The following is a 13,714-nucleotide window of genomic DNA, read 5'->3' as shown; positions in this document are numbered from 1 at the left end:
CAAACGAGACACAGACGTGACAATCGCGCTATTGTCTGCTCGTGTCGGTCAGCGCCGACGCCGTGGCCGACCAAGCAACAAGTAGGATTCCGGACGAGTAGGTCGATGTTCCGCCGTAATGCTAAAAGCTAATTCGAGTACACTAGGTACATAATTTTACTGAATAGGTAATTAATAAATGAGCAACTCTTGTATATTTATTTATTTATATGTATATACAGGGTGTCCCAAGAAGTAGTGATATACTGAAGCTGGGAGGTAGAGGACGTAGAGGGCTATCTGAATCAGATCAAATTCCATTCAAAGATCTAACGATAGTAAATGTTACCATACTGAATTGGCCTATCTATCAGCTTAGCACACAAAAAAAATCAAGCATCTACCGCAATAATTCACGTCACCATAAATAAAAATCTCATCGTACTCGGCGATAGGTGAAAAATTAAAAAAAATCATAACTCCGAAAATACAAAAAATCGCGGAACATACATGGGGGTGATTCAGATAGCCCTCTACGTCCTCTACCTCCCAGCTTCAGTATATCACTACTTCTTGGGACAACCTGTATATTTCGGGGATCTCGGGAACGGCTCTAACGATTTCGATGAAATTTGCTATATGAGGGTTTTGAGGGGCGAAAAATCGATCTAGCTAGGTTTTATCTCTGGAAAAAACGCGCATTTTTGAGTTTTTATATGTTCTCCGAGCAAAGCTCGGTATCCCAGATATTAGGTAATTAATAGGTACAAGTGCTAAGAGTTCAGTTTTGCGTAGGATTGTATGCATTTTCTCAATGGGTTGCAGAGTTGCCATAGGATAGACCGGAGGCGAAAAATGTTAACATTATAATTAAAATAAGAAATATCTGAACAATCTGATACGAGCGTATGTCAAGGTGTTAGGTACTTAAGATGCTTGATGTTCAGGGATCATGTGCACTATGTGCAGCCTACTTATATAAGTAGTATAGATGTATTTGACGTAGTTTGTACATGTATTGTATCGTTGTCATAACAGTAAAGATGATAAAAATGTAATTTTCCCGGTTAAAAAACATTTAGTTGCAGACCGATTAAGGTAAAAAGTCGCAAAGTCGAATGATTTATAGACGAGCCGAGGAGGACCGCTAGCAGTGATTTATCGGAACCAACAATCAATAAATACACGGCTCTTATGTTGTTTTATGACGATGTATCCATTTATGATCAACATCTCTACGACCAGACATTGTTTCTGTGTTGCTATTTAATTTGTTCTAAAGAACATCGTTGAAATAATAAACGATATAGACAGATAAATAAGTTTTATTGTCGCGTATTTGGCAGCGGTTAATGGTCTAATATTAGAAATTTAGATGTTCCAAGTGGCTAGTTTCATTTTGCGTAGCGTACCTATTAGCGTGATTGCAGTATTTATAAATAAGTCAACGAGCTCTCACTAAACGGTCGTTGGTTCCGGCGCACAATGCGAGCACAACCGGGGAATCGTCATAAACACGTCAATTCTCCGTTAACTTGGACAATTCTTGCGTCAAATCGCCAACAATGGTTTTAAATCAGGCTTAAGGGTTCATACGATTATCGCTGGTTTGGAAACTTAAATTGGATTTTAAATATAATTAGTTCAGGGACAAAACAAAAATTCCTTACTATAATGGGGAACGCGCGAAGAAAGCTAAATGGCGGATGGTGCTCCAGCGAGCCGAATGAGCCGATTGTTTCTTCCTCTCTAAATAGAATTTGAACGACACTAACTTTAATAACATTTAATTCACGCCACAACACGAATTAATTGAACATAGTAATTACTACTAAGATCCGATTTATGATTTGCGTTAATAATTATAGACATGAGAAATCGTTAGGATTGGTTTCGCTAAGTTAAAGTTAAATACACTTACTTGTCTATACATAGGTAACACATATCATACATCGGATATCTACTAGCAACAGTGGAAAAAACATTCGTAAAATTATAAGTACTGTCGGGATGTGGGAGTGAGGAACCTAATAAAAACGTCATTAAAATGTCTTAAGCTGTCGCTATTAAAATTATGAGACTGAAGCAAGTTTGCAGAGGTGTGCTTAATCCCCACACAAAGAAGAGTATTTAATGAAATTCTGACGAGTTTTTTATTTCACTAAAATCTAATTTTTTTCAGATTCGCTTGCCCGCTACCAATCAAGAATGTAATTTAAAAATCTAACCCTAATTTTAACGAATTTACAGATCGAATGCGGCGAAATCTTTGAAAAAACGACATACATTTCACTCGTTGCTTATTCTATCGCATGGTAATGTGCAGTTTAAGATAAGTGACATAAAAAATCGCAGGAATAAACTCAAGTTATCGCGCTATTATCACCTATCTATAATATAAACAACATAAATAGTGCAGTGCAGAGGTGTACCTAATCCTCAGACGTGTGTAACTAGGCCCTGAAGACCCTCGCGGCAAGGCCGAGATGGGCTATTGTCGACAGCAGGATGTGGCTGTGGCGACCTCGCGGTAATCCGACGATGCGCCCGACACGGTAGGAAATCATTTTCGGTAATGATCATCACCTTGCGGCATAAATGTGACACTACTCGGCAGTGCCTTGACTAAAACATTAGACTGCAACTACATTCATATTTAACACCATTAGTAGGGTCGTGACTTGTAACACATAAAAGTAAACTGCAATAATTAGTTATTCGTTTGGCCCCGGCAATTCTTCAAACAAAATAATACTATTGAAAACACAAGACTCGTTATTGAAAGACAAGACTATTCAAACTGATCATATCGATTGAACGATTCAAATAAAATTAATATGTATCACTCTTGAAAAGAATATTACAAGCTAATAACATTCTTATATTCTTTTTTAATTTTGCACGGACTAGAAACTCAACATGTTCTATAAATATAAATTGACAACTCAAGCGATTACTATTGAGATCAAGTATGCCACTCCGACGCTCTTTTGTACCATCTAACTGGATTAAACGACGTAGCAATTTAGTTTCAAGCTCCGACATATCGAATCGAGGATATACTATGCACTTTCGCGGATTATGTTATGCTCTTCCATAGAACTTAACGGTGGCAGATTTTTTTTGCACTGGTGGTGATATCATTTTAAGGGGTCTATTGGTTGTTTAGCACACTTTTTGGCACAATTAACCAAATTAGTTTAACTTTTTAATAAAAATTCAATGTGTAAATGTACATATTAGGAGTAATGAATATGTGCTATTTTAAAGTATGCAGGAAGCCGGGCAGTGCTGGGGTAAAAGTCAAGTATAAATCCTGATCGGATTGTATCGCGCCTGCGCGATACGGGGCATAAATCGCGGGCCGCTGTTCCGCCTCGCGACATGGAAAGCGTTTCTTGGCCGAGATCTACGCAGATCACGCCAGATAACTCGCGAGCCGCGTGCCTTACCGAGCCGGGAACGCGGTGAAATCAAAAATACTATACACTAACAGCACTTCCAAACGGGGTCTTAATTGCTAAGAATGCCTTTTGTTCTCACTCAGTTTCTATACAATGTTCATAATTTATGCAAGTTTCACTGCAACTACAATTAACATAATCTCGCTTTAGACAGATGTTCTGACTGAAACGACTTATATCGAGTTTGGTAACTAGGAGGGTTAGACGAAGTATGTCTGTAAGGTACCGTCGGCTTGCAAAAAGCTCTACGTGGGCTGCAAGTTGCACCTACTGCACTTCTAGTTTTACTGTGTCAAGAACAACGCCTGTCGCCCTCGCCCCCGCGCCCCGCACTACTACCCCGGCTCGCCCGTCGCCTCTACCCAAGTCTTGCGACAATAGAACTTTGGACGTGCGCAAGCGCTTACGAGACTATCTGACAGTTTTTTACTAAACGACGAAGCCTTTTCTTTTTAAAGCAAAGAAAAATTGCCACAGGCACGCAATATGTATTGTGTGTACCAATCATAACAAATTTAGGTATGCATTGTCCAACTGAAAACGTAAACAGTGGAATCCAAGCGTATCAAACGCGTTGACATGACGTCAGTGAAAACTTATGTATCGCCATCGCCCGTTCATATTACAGATCAATATTAAGATTACCATTTTCAGTAGGCGACCTTGCAGTACACGGTTTGCGAATATTGCAAAATACCAAAATTCATAATAAAAACAATCGTGTCAGCCAAAAAGAGAATTTATGCGACGACTTTTATAACACTCTCTCTCGTGAATTATCGACATAATGGCACTTTGTTCACGATGCTCATCTCAGTGCCAATAAGCACTCATTGTCATAAATTACAGTTTGGCATTAGCTGAGTCATATCCTTGAGACCAGACATGTGATTAAAGAAATTGTTCTTGCGACACGTTCGCGCGATTTTCCGACAACCTACAATTACTGTCGTCGGGCCTTTGTGCGAAATATCAATTTATTGCCCTACGAGTTACATTTATCATGTAAATGACTTGGCCCTCGGCGCGCGCGCTAGTTCAACGGCCTCTTGGACAAATGCATTAGAAGCAATAACCGAGTTACATCATCGTCAACTAAGGAACTATAAACTTAACGTTAACAAACGTTCCTATTGTACTTAATGTGTCAATTATAACTACATATTAGACAAATTGATGTTAGGTATCAGTTTGAATTTGAAACGAGTAACAATCGCCACAGGTGAGCTAAATTGTAAAACTGACGTGACGTTAAAATACACTTCTTTAACAAGTTATTTCAGGAATTCTTAAATGCCCGGTGCCCGACCATCTTTTTACTTGAATGCATTAACATCTAATTAAAAATGACAACGAAGAAAATAAAACATTGCTGCATTTCGTTAACTTGGTGGCCAGGGATCCGTGAAGGAGGTGCGATGAAAAACCGAGCGCGAGGCACGCAAGGACAAAACAGGATTCCGCGCGCTGCAGGCCCGCGCCTGCGCCGGCCGGGCCTTCCACCTTCAACCAGTCCGACTCGCATTAACAATTTCACAGTAATAGGTATTTGTTCTATGTATGTGCATGTTGTCTAAATACATGTAAAGAAATATCAACGTTATATTACAATATCCATAAAATTTACTAATTTTATTGTATTAATAACAAATTATTGAATAATTCCTATTCCTAACCTAAACCCGAAGAACTTTTTATTCTAATCGAGAATGCAAACATACCGTCGTATCAAAAAGAGCAGGAAAATATATATATGTACTTATATTTTGTTAACTTTTGGAAAACATCTCTGGTATACTCATGGACAAATTTAGAGGAACGCAAAAAAAGGTTTAATTACTGGATTACAGCACCTAAAGTTATTTCAAAATTAGCAAACCTTTCTTTTAGCGTTCCTGTACATTTGTCCACGAGTGTAATATGTTTAATTTGCTGTCTTTTTAGCCAATTACACAATAACTGAAAAGATTAAGTACATCGAAAAAAAAACCGTCATATGGATGGAAAAAATATCTATAGGTAATGAAAACATTTTTACGGTCGATTTTTTCAAAAATATGTTAATACCTACCTAGAAGGCAAGTATAATATTATGAAACCCGGATTATCGTTCAGATACAATACAAAAATACAGATACAATACATACATAACAATACCACCAAAAGCAACTTTTGCTGAGTGAGTCTGGAAGTTCAGATAAACATACAACGACCTTTCACATGTCACGATCGCTTGAATCGCGTATTCTGATATGCGTAAATGTCAAAGTAACTAGCTAAAAGAAAAAAAAACGCATTCCCACGAAGAGACGCGCTGAAGGCCGAGTGTTTAATCATGACACGTGTGACACCCCGCCATACGTCGTGCTGCCAATTTGTACAACTCTCGACATGAAAACCACCTACTTAATCATACAATAAATCGATCACTTACTTCCCAAACTCATAACTTTAATGACACCTTTTCGAAACTTGAATCTTACTCCCTAGTTCATGTGGTCGCTTTTCCGAATAAATAATTGCACTTCATAGGAGGTTTATAAGGTAATCAATCGAATTTGATTGGCACCTCTTGACGAGCGCCAACAAAAAGGCGCCGCCAACTCTACGCATTCAATAACAGTTTCATACATTGAGTCGGTAAAATTACTTATTTATCGTAACCGTGAGCTGCCACAACATATTTTACGGAGGCTCTTGCGCCACCCGTTTCGTTTTTTCGACAGACACATAAAATTTCTCACTGATTTCATGCCTGTCATTTAGTACTGTTGGTAATTTGGTCCTTGTTTGGATTATTGGCATTACATTTTGTTGGAGAAACTAGCTACCTACCTAACAAACTGGTAAAATGTTTACTTTCTTGTCTTCGCTCAAAATACGTTAAGTATTCATAATTAAACTTTGGTCTGGACAAGTTGGTCATAGCCGCTGTTATGCTGCTATTCTTCACTATTAATTGGTTGCTCATCAGATTTTCTTGTTGTCTGTCCGTTCTCTAGGTCATATTTGATGAATACTACTATTGTGAATTCATGTTTACTTCGGCAGATTTAATCTGAAAGTAATAAGTGTATTGAGGACGTCTGCCATTTCCAATCTTCGACGAAGTGTTCAAGTACGGCATTTCCCAGTGCCGTAGTTCACCGGGGTCGGCCGGTAGCGCTGGGAGCGAGGTCGATTGATTCACCCGGCGCGGCGCGGCACGACTTCCCCAGCAGCACGGACTACTATACGAATCGCATCGTTCAACTTTTCGTGATTCTTATAAGTACACTTAACGAAATAGAGGTGAAAATACCTAATTTATTGTGAAGCGTTACGTTAAAGATATTCACGGCATCGCTGCTTCCTGTTCGATGTTTTTAAAACCAGGTAGATACCAATTGGTATATATAAAAAACATATGGTTACAGATGCCGCGAAATCTATCGAATACGATTCAACCTGGACATGATGTTTTCTGAGAGTAAATGAGTCATTTAAAAAAACCAAATTGCAGTAAGAATGCCCAATCATGTTATGAAATTGATTTCTAATTGATCTAATTATGAGAAGTGAGTTTGATTCTAAATACTCCAATTCGGGTGGTTTATGCTTAAAATTTGATTAAGAGGATAGTATACCTAAAAATCCTATAATTTGAATATCCAAAGAGTAAAATGGGGACTAAGTACGTTTGTATGGAAAAAAGCTCACGAGACGTCGTCTGTCGTCTTATCTAACGAGTGGTTAGACAGGTAACTATATTTCTTAATTATTGTTGGTTTTTGGCTTCACTTCGGGAGACCAAAGAGTTTTTTATTATACCAAAGTATTAGTTTAGGATCAATCGGTCCTAGCTAGAAGTACGGGCGACCGATTGCCTTTAAGTTTCATTTTTGTTATATGTTTTGCTTTGAAGTGTTATTGATAAGGTTTTAGTATCGGACCATTGTACGGGCGAGTCAGATAATCGTGGTGTTCGTGCAAGAGCATCAAATCTTCGGGTCAGCTGGCGCACTGACCATTCAGGCTACCGATCGATCTACATGTCGACATCTCTGTAATGGATAGTTTTACATAATTGTTATGTTTTATTGGTCCGTAACTCCTTGCTCGGCAAAGGTCTCCGTTAGGTCGCCGGGTGAAGCGGCCGGCGCACTGACCGTTACATTCACGCTGCGCGATCATGCAGGTGAACGATTGAACTACATGTAACATCATAATTCTGCAATGGATAGTTTTCTCACGGAAAAACTAGTTACTAAGTAGGCAAATTACAGCATGTAGTACAAATTGAAAGATTATGCCCTGGAGAGCATTTGTCTTTGGGGATTTATTCTTGCATGTAATTTGAATTCTTAAAACAAATAACATTAATAAGTATCTCAAGTGAATTCAATTTGAATTCAAAACTTACTAATTAGGTTATAAAATTACGGGTTGTGGTTAAACGTTAAACTGACATGTTTGGAGGTCATTTCCTACATACGCTAACAGTTTCTAATTACTTAAGTACATCTTACTAGTTAAGTAGATATGACCTGCGTCACACTCACTGCCTTCCATGCGTTTATCATCAATGACGATAATGTCATTTACTGCGTCATTTAAAGGAAATTCAAAGTCAATTAATGACGTTTATGACTATATTGGTAAACTGTTGCTGGCGCAAATATTCCGTAGGTACTGCGCGATTATTATTATGAAATAAATAATGTTCCTACCAGGGGCCTATTTCTAGAAAGGTATTAGACTAATATTATTAGTCCTCGAACTGTCAAGTCGTATGGGTTACCATGGCAACACACTAATAATATTAGACTAATACCGATCGAGAAATGGGCCCCAGATTTCAAGATCTGTGACGATTTACAACGTCAAAAACACTTCTTTCAATTGTAGAGTGTGCTTATTTCATACAAATTATTTTTTTATAAAAAAAGGAACGTAAAAATATCTTTGCAGTTCATTAAATTGGTGTATTTTTAATATCAAGAACTCTGTCATACTATAATGGGATTAGATTATTGTTTTATTCCATTAGGAACATTCGTCCTTCATGAACTCAACGAATACATACTTATGCTAGTGTGTGTCAGAAGCGAGCATGATATGGAATCAGTTTTAATGGTTTTATTGGTAAAAACTATCAGAAATTCAAGAACTAATAAAACGTGATATGCTGAAATTTAATGTGCTTACTTCACAGACATCAATCATCATTTTGTTGGTTTTGGTACTTTTGGTAGATGGATTAGCTTTGCTTTGCGCTACTAAAGGCGCCATCTGTGAGCAAGTAGCAAAACAACGAAGCTACAGTAACTGCAGTTGACACAAGTTCGCTGCCTAACAGTTCTCTCTTTAGCTAACTGAATATGCGTCGCGCTAATAGAGGGCGCCACTTAACGATGCTGTATGCGCATAACTTTATTGACCAACATAAGTACGTGTAACCGAGTAAATAAATGCCATTTTATTACAAACGTTACACTTACTGATAGCTTGAATAGTAATTTAACTCTAGAGCAAATTGCTGCAGTTATTGTTACCGTAATGCACTCCATTACCTACCATATCAAATTACATGTTGGTTTCACTTTCACAGCTTTCACTTGCCAGTTACTCAATGTAAACACACTAAGTGAGGTAAAGAGATTGAAAACCCAATTAGGCATTGATTTAATTATATCTTTATAAAACAAAGCATCATTAAAGCCCTTAGACTTTTGATTCGGAACATCTTATTTTATTGATATTAGATATAATTACTTTTACTTTGTAACTCTGTTCTCGTGTAAGTGACTTGTATGTCTTTTATGAGAATAAATATCTTTAAACCTAAACCTAACCTTATTGGCATTATGGTTGTAAAGCGAAGAGCAGCACTAACCTGTCATTATCCCTGCTACGTTTCCTGTGTGGCTCCTCCTTCTCCCTGTCGCCGTCGTCCAGGCGCCTCCGCTTCGCCTCGTAGGACCGGGACCGGGACCGCGAGTGCGATGCGTAGTGCTTCCTCCGGGTTCGCGGCATCTGTAACCATTGTTTCATGTCGTAACTGGTGCCCTTGGCAAATCGGTTGTTGTACACTGTACCATCTCCATGGCTCTATGCTGTGGCAATTGTGTCAATAGGTGTGAAAACAATGGTGTTCTACAAATATTTGCACGGCTGAGTGTAACAAGCTATTGACAATGGCTCAATGATATAAAATTGTAGAAGAAAATCTTGTATTAGCAATATAATGTATAAGGACCTAATACATTGTACAATCATTGATGAATTTTGAAGAGGTTGAAATCAAGTTCAAGGGTTTGTAGCATAACATAACCATTAACAATTTGTAATATAAGCAGAAGTCTCTTTTAAAAACAAGGAATTGGAATGAGGCATCAGCTTGTATTAAAGTAGTAAAAGATTATGCATAAGGTTCTAGTTCTAGTGATAACTTGATAAGCAATTAATTAGAAAAAGTTAACCGTAACATAAATGTATAATGTTTGTAATAATGAAAAACAGGTGTGTTTAATAAAAGACATTGTGTTAATGGAAATATTAAAATGCAATGAAAACTAGGGTGTAACATTGTACGAATATACAGTCTATCCACCCAATGTCTAAATTGTCAACATAGGTATTTATATTAGGACAACAAGTCAGATAAGACTATTGATTGTGGAGCATCCAGTTTATTCTTTAGTAAAATTCTACACATGGCAATTCTCTTCAAATCTACACCACTTTTTAATACTAATTTCTTTTACCATTATATTATATAATATATAATACTAATTTAATATTATAAAAGAATATGTATTTTGTTGTGTGAATCACTACTGCAGCACACAGTGGGTGCAAAAAGCAAACCACAATGCGAGAGGCTCTGCAAAGCTCAAATAATCTAAACAGTTTGGCTTATTGTCATTAGGTTAACAACAAAGTAAACAATTTATTAAACTTCACCTACACAGGCTACAACTTGAAGAGTAAAATGAACTAAATGACAATATTATGTATATTTAGAAGCAATTGTTGCTAGCGCAAGCAGAAATTGTAATTTTTAAGGCTGCAAGTATAATTTCACTTTGATTTCACCTTTAGTATATTTTTCGAAATTGTTGATTCAAAAATTGAAATGATGGAGAGTTAATTCATAGATGTGGTGGTTGGGTTGGAGAGTTAATAGATTTAGGAGGGGCCCAGAAGAATTACCTAATATTAGATGTCAAATATAATTATGTATGTCCAATGAGCTGCAAAAATACTTACCCACTTTATGAATGCATTCCATTTCCATTCATAAAGCAGGTCCCGTAGCCAACCTGGCAATCGCTAACGCTCGTTGCTAATCGCTAAACTCTTTGTGTCTCTCTATCACTCTTCCATATTAGTGCGACAGTGACAGTTGCGTTTCGAGAGCTACGGATATCGAAACGCAACTGTCACTGTCACACTAATATGGAAGAGTCATAGAGAGACACAAAGGGTTTTGCTGTCGAAGCGATAGTGATTGTCACATTGGCTAGGCCGGCTGGTATGCACTTTTGCTGCTGTGAATACAAGTTTTTATTAATAGTAAATAGTGATTTAGATATTCACACTTGATGTCTATGCTTAGGTAATCTTCCCATATTAAAGGTCAGGCAGTGTTAAAATATGTTCAAATGTGGACAGATGAGCCTGCCACTATGCAATTAAAAGAGAAAGCTTTGATCACAAAACCAATCATGCTGTATGAGCCTGTCAAAAATAATAATGAATGTTGGCCGGGTTATCATCATGAATGTTAAACAATGGATATTTTTGACAGGGTCACTGTTTTTACTTACAATAAGGAAAGTACAGCGGTACCTTCACTTACCATAAATCGGATACCAAAACTCCTATCCAATGAGAAAAAGCTGAAAAACATAAACTTATTTAACCAATGGAATTGCACCCCCGGGTATTATAGCAGACTGATAGGTCATGCCAAATAGGTAGGTTTAACAGCAAGGATTCTGGAAAACCCGTCTATTGGGATTGTGCATAAGTTTCTAGCCATGCAAACCAGTCTTCAGTTAAAAAAAAAGAAAAATAACCTTGCTAAACAGGAATAACATATTTCACTATTATCATTAAGTATTTACATTTATGGATGCGATACTTATAATGTATCTACTTATGACATCAAAGTACAAAGCAGTAAAATCTTTAGAAATTATGTTTTCTATGAACATTCCTTAGCTTTTTGAGACAAATACAACGTATGTATTACTAAATCTTGGAAATATTTTAGTAATGTATACTTTTAAATTGCAATAAAAGACGTAGATCTACTCGAATATAGCAATAAGATACCAAAATAAACTTCCCAGTGTAACTCTCAAGTTAGCCTACGAGTAGGGTATTATATTCATAGTAGGCTACGTTGTAAACCAAGGATAACAACCTGTATATAAACATTATTGTAACTACGACTACAACATATTTCTACGCCTAAAACGACACTACGCATATAAATAACTGAACCCATTAGATAAACGTCAATAGTTATTTACATGCTACGCTAACGCCATGTTGGTTTCCAAGTTTGTGGGAACTATAGGGTACGCTAATCTAGAACGTAACATATTCTTCTAACTCACCCTCAATTCACGTAAATACTTCAATTTACACCAAAGTTGATGGCTGAAAGTTGTAACGCAGTTCCAAGTTCGTGATGCAGAGCCTTGTAGAATGTTTCCTCGCAACAAGGGCCCGAACATCGATCCGAATCCAAGCACTTTGTTGGTTGGCTGAACAGCACTGCAATGGCGTAGTCAGTCAAGTTAGTCAAGCAACGTACATACTAACAAATTATAAGTGTTTATTTGTGAACTATTACAAATCACAAGTTATAAAAATTATATATTTTCTAAAAAATAATGTTATGTTCTTCTCGAAAATATAAATCAAAGTAATAAAACTAATAAATCTAATCATGTCAAATTGATACAACACCGGAAACGGAACTATGTGTTGCCATGGGACCAAGTGTGTTGCTAGCTCTAAAGATAGTGTTATGTGCGCATATTGAAGAAAAATATTTACAGAAAATAGGGTAATTGTGTCTGTTTGCCGTCCAGTGCCTGTTTCCGTCCACTTGGCGGAGTTGCTACAAAGAATTGCGGAAAATTTGAATATAAACAAGCCTTCTCACACATGTTTGGATTTGTTGCAATCCATAATGTCTAAGCAATATTTTTACCAAAATAAAAGTGTTATTTGACAAATAGCGGCTTTAAAAAAAATTATGTAAGTGGCGGCATTGCATCCAGAGCTTGAAAACGTCATTTTGCAAGAAAAAAAAAGTGTTGGCGGCAAATGTTCACGGTAAGTTTATTAATTAATTTAACTAGTTTAAGTTACGTTATTGGCACATACTGCAACTTAAAAGTATAGTAAACGCAATTTTAAGTGTTTTTTATAGTTTTTTCATAATAATCTTTGATAAATTTAGTGGACGAGTACTGACATACTAATTTTGAAAAATATTTAGTTTCCGACCACACGGACGGTAACTGGAACAGCTAGGTGAGTATTTGTTGTGATCGTTTTACTTCAAAAGACTTATAAACTACTATATATTTTCTCTTAAAATGATGTTTCTTGCTTATAAGATTATACATTTTAGTTTTCGTCCACGATTTTGTCAGTGTTGCTTGATTAAAATCATGTTTAAAATACGTGGTCGAAAACTAAAAATAGCTTTAAATATTGTTTCAGTTTCCGTCCATGTACTATGAGTGGTGTAGACGAGATTTATTATTACATGATTACTGAGGGCGAAAATAGCAATTCGTGGATGAGTTTCGATTTTGTTCGACGAAATGAAAGAATTGAACTGAGTCCGACAATGAGACGATTCCACGAATTGCTATTCCCACCGGAGCATAGTGGTTTGCCCCAAATATGCGAGGAAATAAGTTAAAATAGGCAATTAATTATTTAAGCATCAAGCATTACTCGAATCTTAATATAAAAAATGTCAAATCTTACGATTTTCCCTCCTTAATATCTCGCGCACGAGTGTGGAGCGGGCTTTAAAATAATTGAAATGTCTATGATTATTAAGCAGTATTTACACGATGTTACAAAATAGTCCTGCAAGAATGAGACATATAATTGTCTCCCTATCTCGCTCTATATCCTACAGCATGAACTGATAGCTGTACCAGGCCGTGTGGATGCTGGTTTAATAAGTATCTGTTTTTCGCTCTCACTTAAGCCCCGCATTCACACTCCTACCTTGTAGGCCGCCTCGTAGT

The 13,714-nt window shown here is 36.9% G+C and overlaps 1 protein-coding gene across 2 annotated transcripts in view; it reads right to left on the bottom strand.

Annotated features, from left to right (window-relative positions):
- LOC134661561 (serine/threonine-protein kinase Doa) overlaps positions 1-12,213 on the bottom strand; it is a 76,436-nt gene extending 64,223 nt beyond the window's left edge. Inside the window, exons 1-3 of one of the 2 annotated variants that reach the window (XM_063517740.1) lie at positions 12,053-12,194; positions 11,287-11,326; positions 9,319-9,458 (exon numbers count right to left, since the gene is read on the bottom strand). In XM_063517740.1, the coding sequence (XP_063373810.1) occupies positions 9,319-9,458; positions 11,287-11,289 (143 nt within the window). In that variant the 5' untranslated portion in view covers positions 11,290-11,326; positions 12,053-12,194. Of the gene's footprint in view, positions 1-9,318; positions 9,459-11,286; positions 11,327-12,052 lie in introns of both variants that reach the window. The other variant, XM_063517732.1, reaches the window with a different exon arrangement.
- Positions 12,214-13,714: the final 1,501 nt, after the last annotated feature.

This window comes from Cydia amplana, chromosome 2, assembly GCF_948474715.1.
Source record: "Cydia amplana chromosome 2, ilCydAmpl1.1, whole genome shotgun sequence".
NCBI classification, from domain to species: Eukaryota; Metazoa; Arthropoda; class Insecta; order Lepidoptera; family Tortricidae; genus Cydia; species Cydia amplana.
Note: the sequence above shows the minus strand (reverse complement) of the source record. Positions and strands in the feature narration are given on the sequence as shown.